At 40.0% G+C, this 18197-nt stretch overlaps 1 protein-coding gene across 2 annotated transcripts; it reads right to left on the minus strand.

Moving 5' to 3' along the window:
• Positions 1-287: 287 nt before the first annotated feature.
• Positions 288-18050, minus strand: foxk1 (forkhead box K1). 2 transcript variants are annotated; one of them, XM_079456299.1, is made up of 10 exons: positions 17465-18050; positions 17127-17374; positions 13680-13877; positions 7040-7196; positions 6784-6930; positions 5507-5700; positions 4769-4935; positions 3848-4099; positions 3564-3758; positions 288-3460 (listed from the first exon to the last, which is right to left on the minus strand). In XM_079456299.1, the coding sequence occupies exons 1-10, from the start codon at positions 17531-17533 to the stop codon at positions 3273-3275; spliced, it is 1815 nt and encodes a 604-aa protein (XP_079312425.1). In that variant the 5' UTR covers positions 17534-18050; the 3' UTR covers positions 288-3272. The 2 variants fall into 2 exon arrangements, with proteins under 2 accessions (XP_079312425.1, XP_079312424.1); XM_079456298.1 differs by having other exon boundaries at positions 17127-18050.
• Between the last annotated feature and the right edge of the window lie 147 nt (positions 18051-18197).

Below are 18197 nucleotides of genomic sequence, written 5' to 3' on the forward strand. Positions count from 1 at the left end.
TATACATTATTACAGTAAAGCCGAGAATAACACGTAAAAAACTCATATTTCAGACTCGAAACTAATTTTATCGGCTAGGGACGAGTGGATCACGCTTCATTAATCACTTTTAATTAAAGTGTAAATCATTTCAATTCATTCAAAATAAACACTGTAATAAGAAATGATATGAAATCAATATTGTATTCTTTTCTGCATTTGTTTTTTACGCAACACTGTTTTATAATAAATCAAAAGAGTTAAAGGTAGAGCACTAGTCTAGGACATCCACAACCAGACTGCAGTTTGTAGCTCAAACTTTTTAATTAATAGTTTGCTGTTAACATTTCAGCATATTGAAGAGCTCTCCTCAGGAAAGACAGGACAGAGTTTACACGCACAGAGGTATGTGTTGATGCAGTATAAATGAAAATACAATGTGTGATTGAAAACGTTTGAGAAGAAAAGAACACAAATGAAACAACAAACGTAACGGTGGAGCAGCGGCAAACATTGAAAAGAAAACAGTTTAACCTTCAGGCATGTATTTGAAAGGAAAAGCCAATAAGGTCTTTTTATTCTTTCCAGGTAGACCATCAAAAAAACCTACACTGACAGAAGAAAAGCCCTTATACACTTTCTAGTTCAATACACAATAAAAGACACATGCATTGAATGATCATTGCATGAGCACAAGAGAACTTTGATGCGCAGTAGTGGGGGTGTTTTGTGTACAGTGAAAACAGATTTTGTCCAACAGAAAATACCTCATTTCTAAAGAAGGAAAATCGGTTCATTTTAAATTAGAAATGTTTAGTGTACAAACATTTGCATATGCTAATATGCAACAAATGCAACAAACACAAGCACAAACATGAAAAGCTGCATATCTCTGTAAAAAAATACTCAATGCTTACATATGCATACAGACACTGTGGCAGATTGTTACAAATGTATGAAAAACATTTAGGCAGTGACGGGTACTCGTAAGTTAAGTGTGCTGTCAAATGCAAGACGACAACAGAACATTTTTTCTTCGCTTTTTAACCATAAGCTATTTTAAAAAGCATTTTGAAGCACTACTAAAGTGTTCCATTTGCACAGAGAAATAAACATCTGCAATTGCATTTCTTTCATTTGCCAGGCCAGTTCATACTAGTGTGATCAAGGTTTGAAACAAAATTATACATAAAATGGAATAGTGGAAGTATTACAATAGTATTTGTTTACTGAACCCAACATGATATCAAACGGACTAGGAGAAATCTCAAAATGGCCTTGATGGATCTATTCTACACTGATGACGGAAAAGTGTTGAATGAATAGAACTACGGTTGTGGGCTGGCCAAGTGTTCTTCCTCAAAAAAGTTGAATGCTTTTTTTAAAACCATTTTAAAGGCATGTTTACCAACTATTACTGCTAAATGTGCTTTGAGCAGTTTTATCTCTATCATTTTACAGTTACTCAAACTTTTTCAAATGTATTCAGTTTGGGTGCAACTGTGTGCTATGCATTATTGGTCAAAGAATAAAGCCAAACTAGCAAGGTCTGATTTCCTGTCTACTTTTATTGTATTGCTCAGTCACTTCCTGTCACAACATTAGTTGTCATCCTCATCTGTACTTCCAGTTACACAGCTTTGTATATTTAAAGCAGTCAAGATGATGTTTTTTTCTTTACAATGTGAAACGGTTATTTAATCCTGAATATAACTTTATTTGTCTGCATGGTCGATGCTGCTGTCGTTGAGTAGTACATCACATTGACACAGTCCGAAAAGCAACAGAGCACTAAGGCACTAAAATGAGGATATGTATTTGGTCTGTTAAAGTATGCTTCCATTCCTACCACAAAAGGAACACTGTGCAACTACATTAGCATACAAATATGATATCTGTAGCATTAAGCTTGAGTACTCTAGCATACTTGTTCACAATTGTGGTGCACATTTGCAACATATAAAGCAGTCAGATTAGTGATTGTCTTGAAAACACTTTATGAATAATTCTAACAATATATATATCTACTCTTCTCTTAGTAAAATTAGAAAGTTAAAGCCTGATTTTGTGTATATTACTAAGCTTCCTAAAGAACAAACGATGTCTTAAACTCTCAGAACAAAAATACTGAACATTCATTTCGCTTCCCCTGTGAACATTCAAAGAACACAAGAAGTCAGTAAAGAAACAGCATCTCTAACAATCTACATTAACAGTTACATTCCTGGGTCTTGGAAATGGTAAAGCATTTGGTTGACATTAAGCCCCTCCCAAGAGTTAGACATCAGCAACATATTGCGCACTAGCTGTCATTCATTGACGTAATCTAGATCACGTGGTGTAAGAAATCTACCGAGCATCATTTCAAGTGCTAATGGGGATGAACAGAAACAACTGAGCTACATTAAATACATTTAACTTCAAACTTAACAGTTATGTCACCTTTAAACACATAACAGCAACAATTTATCCACAAACACATTCAAATGTTTTAATATATTGTTAAGGTGAAAAATGGCTGCCATAAACCATAACAAATAAACAAACGTTACTTACATTCATTAAGTTCATTTTAATTTTGAGCTAAACATAGGCCGATTTCGAAATTTCGACATTTCTCTTTGTGATAAACAAACAAGGTAAGAGTCCTCCACAGAAAAATATAGAGTATACTATGATATTGTAGGTTAAAGAACTCCAGCTAGAGCTAGAAAGGCCTCTATAACTATTTCATTTGATGTGCTTTCAGTTGTAACAATTTTATTTTGACAGACGGCAAGTCTTTCGATCATTACATCCTCACAAAGGCAGCACAGATAACTGTCATAACGCACAGCTTCCTGTCAACCTGCTGTATTTCCATGAGACTGTGATAGCTGCATAGGTATTGGTCCCACCCCAACCCGAAAATAACGACTCTTTGTACCTTGTGAGGAACTACTTGGGCGCACAAGCTTGGCTGCTGTCTTTCATCACACGCAGCTCTCTTCATACCTTTGAGAAACATTCTGACAAGATTAAAAACCCCTACAAAATTAAAACGGTGTGAGCATTGAATTTTAATAATGCCAAAAATAGCTCAATGAATTTAACCCCCATGAAACACAACGTTTAAGCTCTTCTTACAAGCGCATTCGATCAGTTACCCGTCTCGGGCTTGTCGTTCTCAACACATTTAAGTTCTTGTTTTAACGAAAACAAAACACTTTTCCCCTCAATATGTTGTCACGTCGAGCAAACGATATTTTGGGACGTGCTTTGAAGATCCGTCATCAACCCATCCACTCACTCGTTCATTCGCTGGCCTCTTGGTTCATTGCAACAATAACAGGCTGGGGGACTGGAGCGATGGCGTCCTCCTCCATTTTGGGCCGTTTGGGCTCGGGCTCGTTCTCTGCCTCCACCCTGGAGGGCCTGTTGACCATCACGGGGGGAGATGTTGAGGCCTGGGCTGCCAAGATCTGAAGCGGACTGGTAAAAGCTGAGAGCAACAGAAAGATAATTTCAGGGGGGGTTTTGTGCGGATATTGATGAAGAATTTGCAGAAATTAATCATAGTCAAAATGTTCAGATGCGACACGTACCGTAGGCGTTGGATGATACGCTGGTGACAGGAAGAGCATGTTTCCCATTCTGAGCAATCATTTGGACAGGAAGCTGGTGAACAGCGGTTGGCTGGACAATGGCATAGCTCTGTTGTCCCCTGCTGACTGAACTTATGTGACTGCCAACAGTCTGAATAACCCGACTGCCCATCACAGGCATCTCATCTATTGAACCTACAGAGAACAAAAATAATGGTTCATCAATGTTCTTATATATAAATATATATACCTTCAAAACCGTAACAACAAGATGAGCTGTTTACCCCTTTGATCTCCACATCCGTCTCCCGAGGAGATGGTGTTAGCCAAGATGTATCCATTCGGGGAGCTGGTAGAGGTGGTCACTACACGCACCATGGTGACAGCCGGTGCCTGCTGTACCACATGGATGGCCTGGCCAGATGTATGAGAGGTGCTAATGATGGAGGCTGGCATGTAAGCCACAGGCTTGGGTCCCACAGCTGAGGGCCGAGGAGGTACAGCCATGATCACAGGCTGAGCGCTCACTGGGGAGCCTGTCAGAAAGTGAGAAACAACAGTGTTAGAAGTTATTCGTACATAGTTATATCAATGGAGTAATGCAGAGATTACGTATTTTCTATGCAAACGCTGGAAGCGAGTTAGCATGTTTGCGCTTTTGGTTCCATCGCCCCAAAATGTATGGGTTTTTGATAAACTGTATGTTTTTGCCTCACGTTAGCTTTTTTACTTCTGCCTATTGTATTCAGGCTTCAAATGTAACGAATATTGATAGACAAAACGTGTAAATGTCTTTGTAAATCACAGATCTTCCAAAACTGTATTGGAATAATGCTTAGGCTTTCGATCGAAGGAACCAGTGCGGCGCTAACTTCCAGGTGGACCCAGAAAAATATCTCTGCGGTACTCTGTAGAACATTCAGGTAAACAACAGCACATCTCAATGAACTCGAACTCAACTGAAATAAACTTGAGGCTGTGTACATAATGTAATGTGCAAAAGCACTGATGCAGCATTCTGTCACACTACCCCCCCTACTTGGAAAAAAGCAGCGTTTTACTGGAAAAGCTACGCGGTTTTGGAAAACCATACTTATTTTGACAACAGCTGAGCTCCTGTCACGCTACTAAAAGCAGTGTTGCTATTTGTAGTTTCATGACAACATTTTCATACACGCATGTGTTGTGACAAGTAAAACGCTTACCAGGCGCGCTCTGCGAGTATCGGTACTCAGGCACAGAAGCGAGCTTGGAACCAAAGTCATGCTCGTGAGACACCGGGGACCCCTCCCGAGAAAGACACTCTGGGGTCTGGAGGCCACTTGAGTGTGGAGAGAGGAGGCCGGAGTGGGTGGGAGATGCAGGAGCACTCCTGAAAAACAACACAGGTATCGGTCAGTGATCTAACATACCACCACACAGGAAAAAGAAAATACGAATGTGTTCCTGTTCAAGCTGCGTCCAAAATTTTATTTGTTTCACTTGCCAATGACAGACGCAAATCTTGTTTTCTCAACGTTAAAACAATTCGGTCCGCTTCAAGTTTATTATACAGAAACCACTTTTAGTTTTATTCTCAAGTTGACTTCCTTAAGAGTATAAATCCTCAGCAAAGCCAATTTGCCTTGCTTTTGTCACGGGTTCACTTTAGACCCTCCCGCCAAGCCTAAGGCAATATTATACAGATCTTTCATATGCAGACCACACAGACGGCCAAACTGAAGTTACATTAACAACAATTAACAGACCACAATGTATCACGTGAAACAGATGAAACGCAAAGAGGCGACAGACTTACTTTGTTCTGCCCAGTGAAGAAACAGACAGAAGGGAGAGAGGAAAACAGAAGAGGCTAAGCAGGCTTCTAACAGGCTAATATATCAGAAAGTGTGTGCTGTAGGGTACGCCGGTACGTTTGGTTGTGTGGATGTGAGAGGTCACACCTGGACGAGAGAGGGCCGAAGGGTGTACGGAAACAGGACACTCCACGCTGTCTGCGCTTCCGGAAAGCCTGCTCCACCAACTTGCCCTCCGACGAGGGGTCTACGCGCCAAAAGGACCCTTTCCCTGGCTCTTCCTGTGAGCGCGGCACTTTGATAAAGTAGCGGTTCAGTGACAGGTTGTGTCTGATGGAGTTCTGAAACCAATGTGAGAATATCAATTAGCTCAAAGATGAAAGATTTTTCTATGGTAATGGTATTCAGTAAGTGGCTAGCAAAATCTAAAATCTATTATTGCATGCTGATGTTAAAGGAATAGCTCACCCAAAAATGGAAATTCTGACATCATTTAATCTCTCTCAGGTTGTTCCATACCTGTATACCCAGGACGAACCCGGCCTTGATGTAATTTGTGTTGTAATAGATATGTAATCTGCAATTCTTTTGTGTGTGCTCTTGTGCACATGAACTGTTTCTGCAACTGTCAAACATCCTTTGCGGCGACCCGTCAAAGTAAAAGTCCGGTTAACTTGAACACACCCAGTTATAACACCCACATTTTACACATCATCCTTCTTGATTTTTTTTATAATTCTACCCTTGAATATAATATTTACTTGAGTAAACCAAAGTAAATGTGCTAGTAACATAAAAACATAGAACTTATTATAAACAATATTACTTGCATTTAAGTAGACTTAAAAATGTTTTTCTTTGCAATTGTTTTTTATGTAACGTAAACGTTAACATAATAAAGTTAACGTTTTTAATAGTTTATAAGTGAATACTGTAGTATATTGAAGTATTTTTTTCATGTGGGCAAATATATTACTATTATAAGGTAAAGAATAAGTTTTCAAAATTAAAATTTTTGTTGTTGCGTCATCCCTCATTTTGCAGACCATATCTCTCCGGCCCCTCATTTTTGGATGCTTTTCATGAACTGGCCCCCATGAGTAACTAATTGAATAGCCCTGCTGTATACATTTCTTTCTTCTTTTGAACCAAAATATATTTTGAAGATTGTCGGAAACCAAACAGTTCTGGGGCACCAATGACTACCATGATAGATATTTACCTACTATAGTCGACGGTGCCTCAATTTTTTTTGCTTATCAACATTCTTGCAAATACAGTTTTTTGTGTTCTGCAGGTTTATAACAATTTAAGGGAGATTAAATAATGACAGATTTGTATTTTTTGGGTGAACTGTCCCTTTAATCTGTGCATATTTAAGCAGACTTTAAAACAAATATACCAGCTTTTTAAAACATACAAACCTGCCAGCCCTTGTCGGCCGTCCTGTAGTACGGATAATGCTTGGTTATGTGAGCGTATATACCACTTAGTGTTAGCTGTCTGTCGGGAGCGGACGAGATGGCCTGAACTATCAGCTGAGCGTATGAATATGGAGGTTTGGACTCATCCTAAAGGAATATTATACAGACACAATGCATTAAACACATTTTACAGACATTTTTGTTAAAGCAGCTTAACTGTAACATGTGGATTATGAAATGTCACAAAGGCTCTTACTTTAGGACTGTCTCCTCCTGTGGCTTCAGTGCGCTGTTCTGATACAGCTTTGGCTGCATATTCTGCGGCAAGCTGGAGGTCTGACGTTATGTTATGTCCGAATCGGTATCCTGAAGAACCCGCTCCACGGGGGCTCACTGGGCAGGAATTGGGAACACTGGATAGAGAGTGAGGACAGCGTGTGAGGACATCCTTTATTTTATATTTAAGTTATTTTATAACTAAATAACATATATTTGGAATATGTACTGTATACGGGCCCCTGGCAGTGTTGTAGTCGAGACCCCCCTAACATGAGAACTAGACAAGACCAAGGCAGGCCGAGACCGAGTCAAGACAACATAGACACATAATAACCCAGTGTGGTATACGTCTCTCCGCATCTTCTTTGCTGCGAGACCGGTATAGAGAAGCAGCACACACCCGTCCCGCAGATGACTCTCAAATGAATGTATACACTATTTCCAAATATTCGCCACTTACTGAATATTTGACCATATAAATATGATTTAAATCTTTGTCTGTAAATGCATGTGGTTTGTTACTTGGACTGAACTTTGTGCTGCACGATATAAAATAAATAAAGTAATATAACCAAAATCACTGCATATAGCAAGTATGGCGCAGACTTTCTGAACTTGTCATTCTCTGCACTAAACAAGCGTGCGTGACAGATGGACGGAGAAAGAGTGCGCAGGAAAATTGGTGAAAGGGACTTTTTGACTGTTTAAATGGTAAGATGCTTTATTTCATTCCTCCTTTACATGCGGTAAATAAAGTAACTTTATTGGTAGTTCATTGGTAATGAACATGTTGTATTGTGTTTATGGCCTCATACAGTGAGACACATACAAATACATCATGCGTGTTGCCTGTTAAACTGTGGAACACATTCACTCATACACACACAGAACCGGCAGATGATTTCAAGAGCAGGATTCCATGAAGGAAATCATAGGGCTCTAGATATAGGCTATATGACTTCAATGCAGCTGGGAAATGAGTATAAATCGCAAAATACTAAAGTATACTACAGTATTTTTATGTGGACAAATATATTATTATTGTATAGTACAAGATGGACATCACAGAACAATAAAAAAGTTCTGGTGAAAGCACCATGAAGCACATGACCGCGAGATTAAAGTGTGTCGAAACTCTCTTTTTTACCAGCTCTGGTCTTCATATGCTTTATCAGCATTTGGTGCTGGGTTTGGTAGTTGATGTTTAGGTGATGGTCTTCTTGTCAAGGGAAAACGAGGGGGGGCAATCAAGTTTATTACACACCACTTGACAGATAAATATTTGTAAAATAATATTTAAAACAAAATGATAGTGCCTCAGTTTTAAATGAATCAGAAATGAAAAATGTGATGCAAACACCTATGTGGAAATTGAAAGTCTCACAGGTTAAGGCCCTAGTACTGCTGTAGTCGAGACCAAGACAAGACCAAGACTTTGATGGGCCGAGACTAAGACAAGGCAAGATCAAGCCCAAGACCGAGTCAAGACCAACACTCCTAAAATGAATCTAAAAGACACCGAAAAGTCATAATTACAGAATCAGGACATAATTACAACAACTTCAAAGGCGTTTTTTTCAATATATAGATTTGTTTTTAACCAGATATTAGAATGTTAAATAGTCGCATCTCGGCCAAATATTGTCCTATCCTAACAAACCATACATCAACGAACAGCGTATTTATTCAGCTTTCAGATGATACATAAATCTCAATTTCGAAAAAATTGTCCCTTGACTGGTTTTATTGTCCAGGGTCACACTCAAATATTTTATAATTATATACTTTCTTGAAAAAGCCAATCGTGCTTTGATAAGCAAGGATATCATCTATAAACAAAAAGCCCCACCTCGATCTTGATATTGTTACAGTACAAACAAAAAAAACTTTTTAATTACAAAAAGTATGTACGTGTAAAAACATGCCTTATGTTTGTGTTGTTGTTCAAATGAATGTCTGCGGTGCCTTACAACATTACAACCCAAATTATAATCATTACATTGCTATGCGTGTAACGCTAAAAAGCAATGTGCCAGTAGGTGGCCGCAGATAAACAAACAGACTGACCGCTCGGTCCTTAGCCACAGGGTTTCCAAAATGTACTGATAATAACTCCATTTAGACTTAATATGACAGAAACATATCCTGAGCAATGCTATTTTAAGACTGTTGTTTATTGTCAACAGTTCAAGTCTCACAAACACCCCCCCCGTTCTTTTACTAGCTGTGTTATTTTTTACTGTTGGCTCTCTGACAGCAGGGCACAACACCAGGCTCAGATAAGGCTGTTGTGCTGCAGGCGCCATTGTGTTGTACGGGCATACACAAACAGGATCTCTGACCAGTTAGGGAAAAGCAATTGTCTACATGAAGGCATAGCAGAGAACTCTGGGTTAAAGTCCAGTCCTGAGGCAGTAAAACAGCTGGACTACATTAACTAAAAGCCCTTTGCGGGCAAGCTAACACCTCTTCTGAATATCTTTAAAATGTATTACAGTTTAAAAACTATTTTAAAGCAGGATGCAAGCATGAATAAAAACTATGCTGAATTCCTATTTGAATTTGAAAAACAGTTCAGTCATAAGATTTATTTGTAGGTGAATTCAGTGTATGAAGAAAGTAAGGTCTGGTTGTCAACAAATTACAATAGTATTGAAAAACATTAAACATAGTAAAACATGACGAGTAAAAATGTTTAAACGTCTTTGTTCGAAATATATACTTCATAAATATTGCTAAGAAGCTAATATGGGGAAAGGACTAAAACTGATGTCCTCTTAACCTCAAACTTTTATTCAATGTAATCTTAAAGGGGTCCTATTTTGCCTGAAGTGTCTTGATTTTCAGAAAATGCATTATATATATGACATATTTCAACTGTGTTTACGCTATCAGGCAGTTGAGTTCCTGGTTCTATTAAATCCCTCCTTCCAAAACGCTTGCTTGATAAAAACTGTTCCGTTGGAGTCAACAGAGTTGACGCAACTCTCTCTCAATGGCTCTGGAATGCGTGTTGAGATGTCCCGCCCACAACCTTATCCGTTAAATTTGGCCGTCATGAAGTAACTACGGCAGGAAGTAGTAGTCTTTAAAAAGGGATTCCTGTTAAATAAAACACTTTCCTTTTTTGTGAACTTTGAGCGTTACGACTTGGCAGATGTTGTTTATGCTCAAAAAGCTATTCTACTTGCTAACAAAATGTAAAAAAGTTAAATTCCTTTAGACCTCCCCTTCTTCTGGGTTATAGAATTACAAACTAAATAGCTCTATTCTAACTGTATTGTGTTCAAGCAACAAGTGGTACTCTAGTTCAAGATCAGTGGGGTGATGAACTAAGCCACAGCATATCCAGGCGATTCCAAAAGGTCATATGCAGTAATGATTTACAGAGAAAGTTTGTGATTGAGAAATATATATAGGCATCATTTATATGTATCATAACTTATCTGAAGCACAGAAAATAAGTGGTGTGATGGGGAGTATTTTCAAAATTAATTACATTTTATTTCTGGAACCACTTAGACAGGCACATCTTTAACCAAGCTTTTCAAAATGCGTTCATTTTACATCAGACTAAACGCAAAGGATTACCCTAGCCTGAAGTGTAACGAACAGCAGCTATGCTATCTGCTTTAACAAATTGGAAATTATGTCAGCTCTAGTTCAGATCCAGCCTCTTATGACCCAACACCTGTGGATGGATGATGCGAAGGACTCCACTGCTCTGGATCATCATACAAAAGTTAAAACTGTCAAACTTTTCCTACATGCATATAGAAAATTTAAGTGTAAAAACAAAATATTTGTGACCGGGTCCGTGAAATGAATGATCAAGTCACAAAATCTAATTATGAGATAACAAGCATCAAAGTTTGATTTCAAGCATATTTAATTATCTCTATTCTAATCTTTGACATGGACTTATTCGGTCAATATTAATGAATGTTCATAACATTATGTGGTATGATTTTATGTAGAAAACTGTAAATCACAAAAAATACATTTAAGTTTTTATAGAGTCACATAGGGGTTGGATCCATTTGGTCGCTCACGATTCGATATAGAATCAATTCTTGGCGTCAGGATTCGATTCAGAATCGATTCTTGATGAACTAATTTGCATATTTAAGATTGAAGATGTCATCGCGTCACATTTGCGCTCAGAGTCAGACTAGTGTTGGTAACTTGGCTAGCTACTCTTTACCGAGTACCCAGTAAAGCCATTCTTATTGTCATATTCTGCTGTCAGACATTACAACTAGTACTTAATAGTAATTAAACGTAACTTAATAGGTTAAACGACAGTGACAAAATCATCATAGTGTCTTAGTCCCGTGCAGAGCACCCAGCGCGTCCGTCTGGCTAACAAACTGTGGATATTTACAGAAGTATGTTCATGTCAGTAAGTTTAACTGACAGGTTTTGGGAAACTATATTTTGTACTAACTCAAGTCAGATGCGGTATAACGTCAGTAAATCGAATGCACTGTGAAAATAAAGCGTGAACATTTTTAAGTGCACTACGATATTAATATAATATCACAACACCACATGCTTGCAGATTCTCACCTAACAGTTCACGTATACAAACAAAAGAACGGTAGTCAGGGTTTTTCCGGCATTGAGAAATTGGACTCAAGACTCTCTGCAAAATTGTGTCAAGTGTCTTCACAAAAAAACACTGCGTGCATTAAACTGTCATTTGTAACTGCAGTTGCAGCATTATGCCGTTTCGTTATCAGCACAGTGAAGCGATTCATAAATAAACATGCTGTAAATCATTGTAATGTTTTAAGCCGTAAAGCTGGCTCGTTCAATCAGCGTTATACTGTACACAGTTGTTCGCCAGTATGAACGCACATTGAGAACAGAACGGCTCGCAAACAAATGACTCCTTTGAACCGATTCGTTTAAACAATGTAAGAGATCAGTGATTCATTGGAAGCTCACTGAACCACAAGAGAACATAGGATGTGAATGAACTTTGCTCATTTAGTTAATTATGGGCTGAAAAGGATAAAAAGCTTTTATTAAAAATTTCAACTGTTTGGGTGAATAAATTGTATGTTTTATTAGTTATTTATGAGTGACTTATTAGTTGTCGTTTTTAGAATTTTAATATGAGTGTTTTTTTAAGCCACTTAAAGGGACGGCAGGCCTACATGCGCGTTGCACCACCTCCGTCTCTTTTTGAGCCAGGAGGAAAAACCCTGGGAAGTGCCTCTTGTACTGTACATGGCAGCAGTTCAAGTTGCTCCATGTGTGGAATTCAAAGCTTTACAAACATCTGCTGTTTATCCAGCCGGCCAAAAGTCACCAATGAAACACTCCTATCAAGCTCCCAAATACAACATACAAATATTACAGTAGAAACAACAGCTCAGTATAGTGTGTAAGACCGGCTGAGGAGCTGAATACATGGAAACATTCCCCCCTGTAGGGCGAAGAGGAATCAGGAAGGACAAAAATCATGTGTCTGTTTGTGTTGGGTGTTAGAGCAGTCCGAGGAGCGGGATGGGGGGAGCGTGTGTTTGAAGGACTCGGAATAAGGAAACTATCTGCGGCGCAAAACACCATACCACAACATATTCTGACCGACCAATCAGCGCGCTGCAAGCTCAACACATGCCATATATGGTATGTGCACACAGCAGGCTAGCATTGAGAGCCACACGTGGTGCAGAAAAGACGTGAGGCCACCAGGGGCAGACTTTTCTCACCACTGTTGCTTCAAACATGGATAAACAATAAAGCTTGACAGCTTAAAACGGCCTTTAAAAACCGAGCAGCTCTTTTCGCATGCAAATCGTGGTGCCTCGGTGTAAATGGACTTCACAGGAACGGACACAAAAACAACAGTAATGTGCAAAGCATACTGTTTTATTGTTTAATATTACTTTTAAAACCAGAATACACTGCAATCTTTTTGGCACAGCCTGATTTACGTTTTTGCCCTACCCTTGTTATGAACTAAGACTTTATACACTGAAGACCAATAAAAACAAAACATCCGGAATGTTGCACTGGCTCATATCAGATATTAAAACAGTGATTTGATTCACTGGTATTGGGCTAACTGGACCACCTAATAACCAAACCAACACATACTGGGGTGGGTGATATATATCGTCTGCGATAATATCGGGATTGTTGTGTTAACGATGTGCAAATTCTCATTATCGAGTATTTTAATATCACTCCAAAACACGCGTTAAAACTCCACACATTCAGAGGCTGCAGCAGGGCGTCACGTGATTGCTGTTGTATGCATACACGTCGTCATCTCTGTCACAGGTTAGCGCATGGCCACACGCATGTTCAACACCGGTTAACAAATGTGGTTTTGCTAAACATTTGACAGAAGGAGACAACATGCAGACACCCAGAGCCTCGCAATTTACTTCAGATGACTTAGTTGCTAAACGTGGCTCAACCTCACTTGCATCGAAGTGGTTCGGTTTTGAGAAAACTGATGTTGCGCAAAAGACGGCACTCTGCAAAGTGTGTAGGACTTTTTTTAAATCCACATTTTTAATGGATATCGTCTAATTATCGTTATAATCGCCAAAAATATCTAGATATAATTTTTGTCCATATCGCCCACCCCTAACACATACCTGATAGTTCCTGTGGGCGAAGGCAGTGGACTCATCATACTTCTGTAATCGTTTTCAGGAATGCTGATTTTCAGCGGAGAGATTTGTGGGTAAAGGGTTCTCAGGGGCGACACGGGAGCGTCTTCTTTCTGTGTGTCCTTGTGGTAGAGCGCTGTAAACTGAATCTTGATCACCGTGCTGGGAAATCGAAATGTGCACCTGGAGGGAAGCACAGAGTGAAACAAGGCATAAACATTTAGTTGACATGTGTCTTAAGATCAGAGTAAACATGAGGGAAAACCGCTAATCTTCAGTCAGAATCAATGCACACCCACCAGCTTCTGACATTTACTTGTTTTATAGTCAGGGAATAATGGCGGTATTTTGGCATGCGGAACAGAGATAGCACAAAAAAGCGGTTAAAGATTTTTTCCTGCATTCGCCCTGCAGGCAGAATTAAAGGTAAACTGTTTGGAAACAAAAGAGCAGACGAATTCTTATCTGCCGTACTGAAAACACACCCTTTTAGGAAAAGAGATTTGTTTAACAATTCAGTTTAAAGGGTTCATATGGCTCAAACACATGTTTTTCTGTGTATTTGGTGTGTTATAAGTTGCCCATGCATGCATTGGACACGTAAAATTGCTAAAATTTAAGTATCGGAACAAAAGATGCTCATCCAGACCTGCCTGAAACGCCTCGTGTAACCAGACCCCCACAAATCTACGTCATTTCGTGGTATGACTTGACAAAGACCGCCCCAAATGTACATGCAAGGAAGATACCTGTCAGAACAATGCTTTGTAACCTGATTTGAAAAGGGAGGCAGGGGTTGTGGGGCGTTTGTTAGTGGTGGCGTATCATAAATTATTTTTTTTATTTTAACATGTCAATGATGTTGTAGATTGACAACTCTCTCATAACATAGCCTTTTCGATCACAAGGGGCAAAGTGAATAATAAATATCAAGGTCATTTTCTCTTTATCCGAGACGACACTTGCGTTCGTTCCTTTCAGCAATGCATTTCACAGGCTCAAAAATTAGTTTAGAATGCGCTTTGCCTAATGCTATGATGTTGCCTGTATCTATGCATTGAATGCTCAAAATATGGCACACGAGGACTTTCATTTTATGAATCACCTCCCCACTCTGGGAAAAAAACTCTTTGGATCTATGCGATTCTGAAGAATGGCACATTTGGATTTAAAAAAAAAAGGGAATTTGACCGAAGTGACTAGTTTGCAAGTATGAAGACACGGACAAGGCTTATCTTAAAACCGGTCTAGACCTTAGTTGAATTAGGATATTTGTGTCATTTTAAAAAACATACTTTACAGAAACCATTTCCGGTGTGCATCTTGAGACAAATCAATCGATCACAGTGATATATTTTAAGATGTCAGTGCAAGTTGTTTTCGACTAATATTTAAGTAAGTCTGGTACTACGGTTAAGTCCTGTCCGGGAAACCACCCCTTAATTTGTTATTTTAACAAATCCTTTATTCCAAAATTCTCTCTGCATTTGCTCAAATGCCACTGCAAAGCACAAACTATGATTTTTTTCCTATTAGATAAACAAAAAGTTGAATGTTTTTAAAAATTAAATCAGATTTAGGATTGTAAACTTGGAATATCATGCAAAGTATCATGGAGCTTGGAAAAAATCAGTCCCTGCAACTTTCATTGTAATGAAGAAGATGACCATGATGATTTATAATGACAGACCAGAAGTCGCTTCTGTGTGGACCTTTTTCACGTTTCCGGCCTTCTCAGCAGCTAAAATCACAGTTGCGGTCTTTAAGAAGGCATTGGGTTAGTTACGATTTCTTCAAAATTAATTGAAGTGGTTATGAGGCGCTGTTAGGGCTGAGCAAAATGTGTGAACTTTGTGGCAAAACTGCACGTCCCCTCTGCCCCTCGTGTGTTTTTAAATTGTCGTCCAGAGAATGGTGAATCTGTGCACCACCTCCACTAGACGTATTTACACAAGTGCTGCACCAGGAAGCCACTTTTAATGCTACAGCATACACAGCACGGTTGTTTTGAATGGCTGGCTTGGCATCCGCCCATTACTGCTTCGCTCTCTCCTTGTTTTCAGAGCAGTCTGCAGGAATAGTTGCTCCGACCTCCGACCTTGACAACAAGCACCACAGATCTATTCACTGCATTGACAAGACAGATGGCACAGACCGGGACATATTAAAAGCCATATCGACAAGAAGAGGAAGGCTAAATAATGATTTAATTAAGATATACAGAAAAAGACCAAAAGAGATGAACATTGTACTGCACTGTTTATGGACCTTCACTCTGATAGTTTAACCACTTCTCAATCATTAGTGTTTACATTTGAGCCTAAAACTGTCAACAGCCTGGACTAGTTTCATACTGATTAACTCGACGGAGTACTCGTGCTAGACTTCATCAGAGACGCCTCGTGAAAAAAGAGCCTTAAACCTATTTGCTATTGGGATAAACAATGCTACTCACAACCGCACACAAACAACAACTAAACAAACAGGGAAAAGGCAAAACGTCTGTTGAATGTTGTTACAAAGTTGCCTTGCAGACGAAATGATTTAATACTGTTTACATTTCATTTGACTACATTGAAGAGATATGCAAGAACAATCCGATTGAAGTTGAACGAAATTGGAACACAAATTCAAACGAATTTAAAAGAACCAATAAAAGAACATTTTGGTCAATTGTTTACACTTCAAAACGAGCCCAGCTACCACTATAGTTTATAAACAACAGAACTTGTGTCACTCGATCTCCTTCGCTGTAGTCACACAAGGTTTTCCCCTCAGCTGTCAGCTTGACATCATAATGCCGTTACTACTATTGACGTGTGTCACAAATGGGGCCTCCATCTCAGATCTGCCCACAAGATCGTGTGGTGAGTCCCGTCTCTGTTGTTCATACGCTCCCTGCGGTCGAAGTGAGAAACTATTCGTGTTTGTATTTAAACTTCTCTCGCATCCCAACCTCGACAACAAACACTCGAGGGTCACCGAAGCGGCAACTTTACATAATGCGCTCGGTTTGCTTTCACGGACACACTTCAAACTTTCCTCGTTGGTTGACTACAATCGCAAAAGCAGATTAACATCGGATACATTGATTTACATTTCGTCATTTAGCAGACGCTTTTAACCAAAGCGACTTACAGAGACTTCAGGGAGCAATAAAGCGATAAACGGTCAGATTATATGGATTCGCTTTGCTGTTGAACGGTGCGTTATAACAGATGCACAAACACACTGCGTGTTATAAACCGGAGCAATTGTAAAGTCGTTTTCGCAAACATGACAGTTCCCGTGATCCCATTCGCTTGCGGTTCGTCCAGACATTTCAATAAACCCGTTAATTCAGTAACTTGCATGTGGCTCTACATGGGCGCTTGTCACCCAAGAGTCATTGGACGTTCACATAATATAACACATTAAGTAATTTTAACTTACTCCCTCGGTAAGAGAAGCGGAGGTGCGCCTCTTCTTTGAAAAACGCCATCGACAAACACGCCGTTCTTGCCGAGACAGCGCAAGTAGAAATGCGGGTCATCGAAAGTGATCTGCAGATGTCTTCTGGATATGAAACTCGAGTGGCCCATGTTGACATCCACGGAGCCGTGCGAGGAATTCCGGCCCACGGTCACCGTCCTCTGGCGCATAACGAAATCGAAGTCCCTGCCTTCCAGCCGAGCCAAGGCCTGCGACGGGGGGGAGAGGGACATGGATGATGCGATCCCGGGCGAAGTCGAGGAGGAAAACGTGTACACGGGCGGGATAGAAATACCCACCGGGCTACAAGGAGCGGATCTGAGGGCCAGCAGAGCCCTCGCTCCGGTATCATCCCCTAAATCAGCCATTTTGTACAAAAAAAACACAGAGGGGATTGCGAGCGCAACGGCTGCGTGTTGGCAAGGTTCGCTCTGTTGCTGTTGGTGGTGGTAGTCAAAACATGGAGCTGGTGGACGGAAAAGGCGGGACGGATTCCGGAGCGGACCGCTTCCGAATCACTTGTTTACGCTTTGGTTGTTTCGGGGATGATACGTGGCGAATAACGAGATGCACCAAAATATGTTTTGCGACGTTGTGCTTTTCGCGTGTTAAGATACGTATTCTCTGTCGAATCAGTGCAGTCTAACGCTAAGCTCCATGGCAACGAAATGGTTAATGTTGTTGCAGTTCCTGGAACCGGACGACACGTGCGTTACATGTGGCAATAAAAAGAGCACAATTTGACGTCTATCGCACGCGCGACTGCTCGGATCCTAACTAGATTCGTGCGGGTTTTGACGTCTAGTACTTTTCGTTTGAAATGAGAAATAGTGTGAAAGGTCAAAATAACGTGACGTGGTTGGCGGCGTGACGTCACGCCGCATCGACCATTCTGCGCTCCCTCTGTTTATAAACAGAGAAAGAACAAGGCAGACGCAAACCCCGGATGACGGAATGTCACAAGGCAATGGTGACCGATTGCAGAACAGCGGATCGCTCACTGGGACGCGTTTAAACAAAACAGAACAAGGC

The sequence above is a fragment of the Barbatula barbatula genome (genome assembly GCF_947034865.1).
Source record: "Barbatula barbatula genome assembly, chromosome: 5".
Lineage (NCBI taxonomy): Eukaryota > Metazoa > Chordata > Actinopteri > Cypriniformes > Nemacheilidae > Barbatula > Barbatula barbatula.

Bases quoted from the DNA above. Each gene is read 5' to 3' on its own strand.
- foxk1 (XM_079456298.1), bottom strand. From the start codon at position 17,533: ATGGCTGATTTAGGGGATGATACCGGAGCGAGGGCTCTGCTGGCCCTC. The intron at 7,197-13,679 runs GTATGTGTTAGG...CTCTCTATCCAG, and splicing joins TCGCCCACAGGAACTATCAG to TGTTCCCAATTCCTGCCCAG. The intron at 5,701-6,783 runs GTTTGTATGTTT...CATTGGTTTCAG, and splicing joins CGGCCGACAAGGGCTGGCAG to AACTCCATCAGACACAACCT.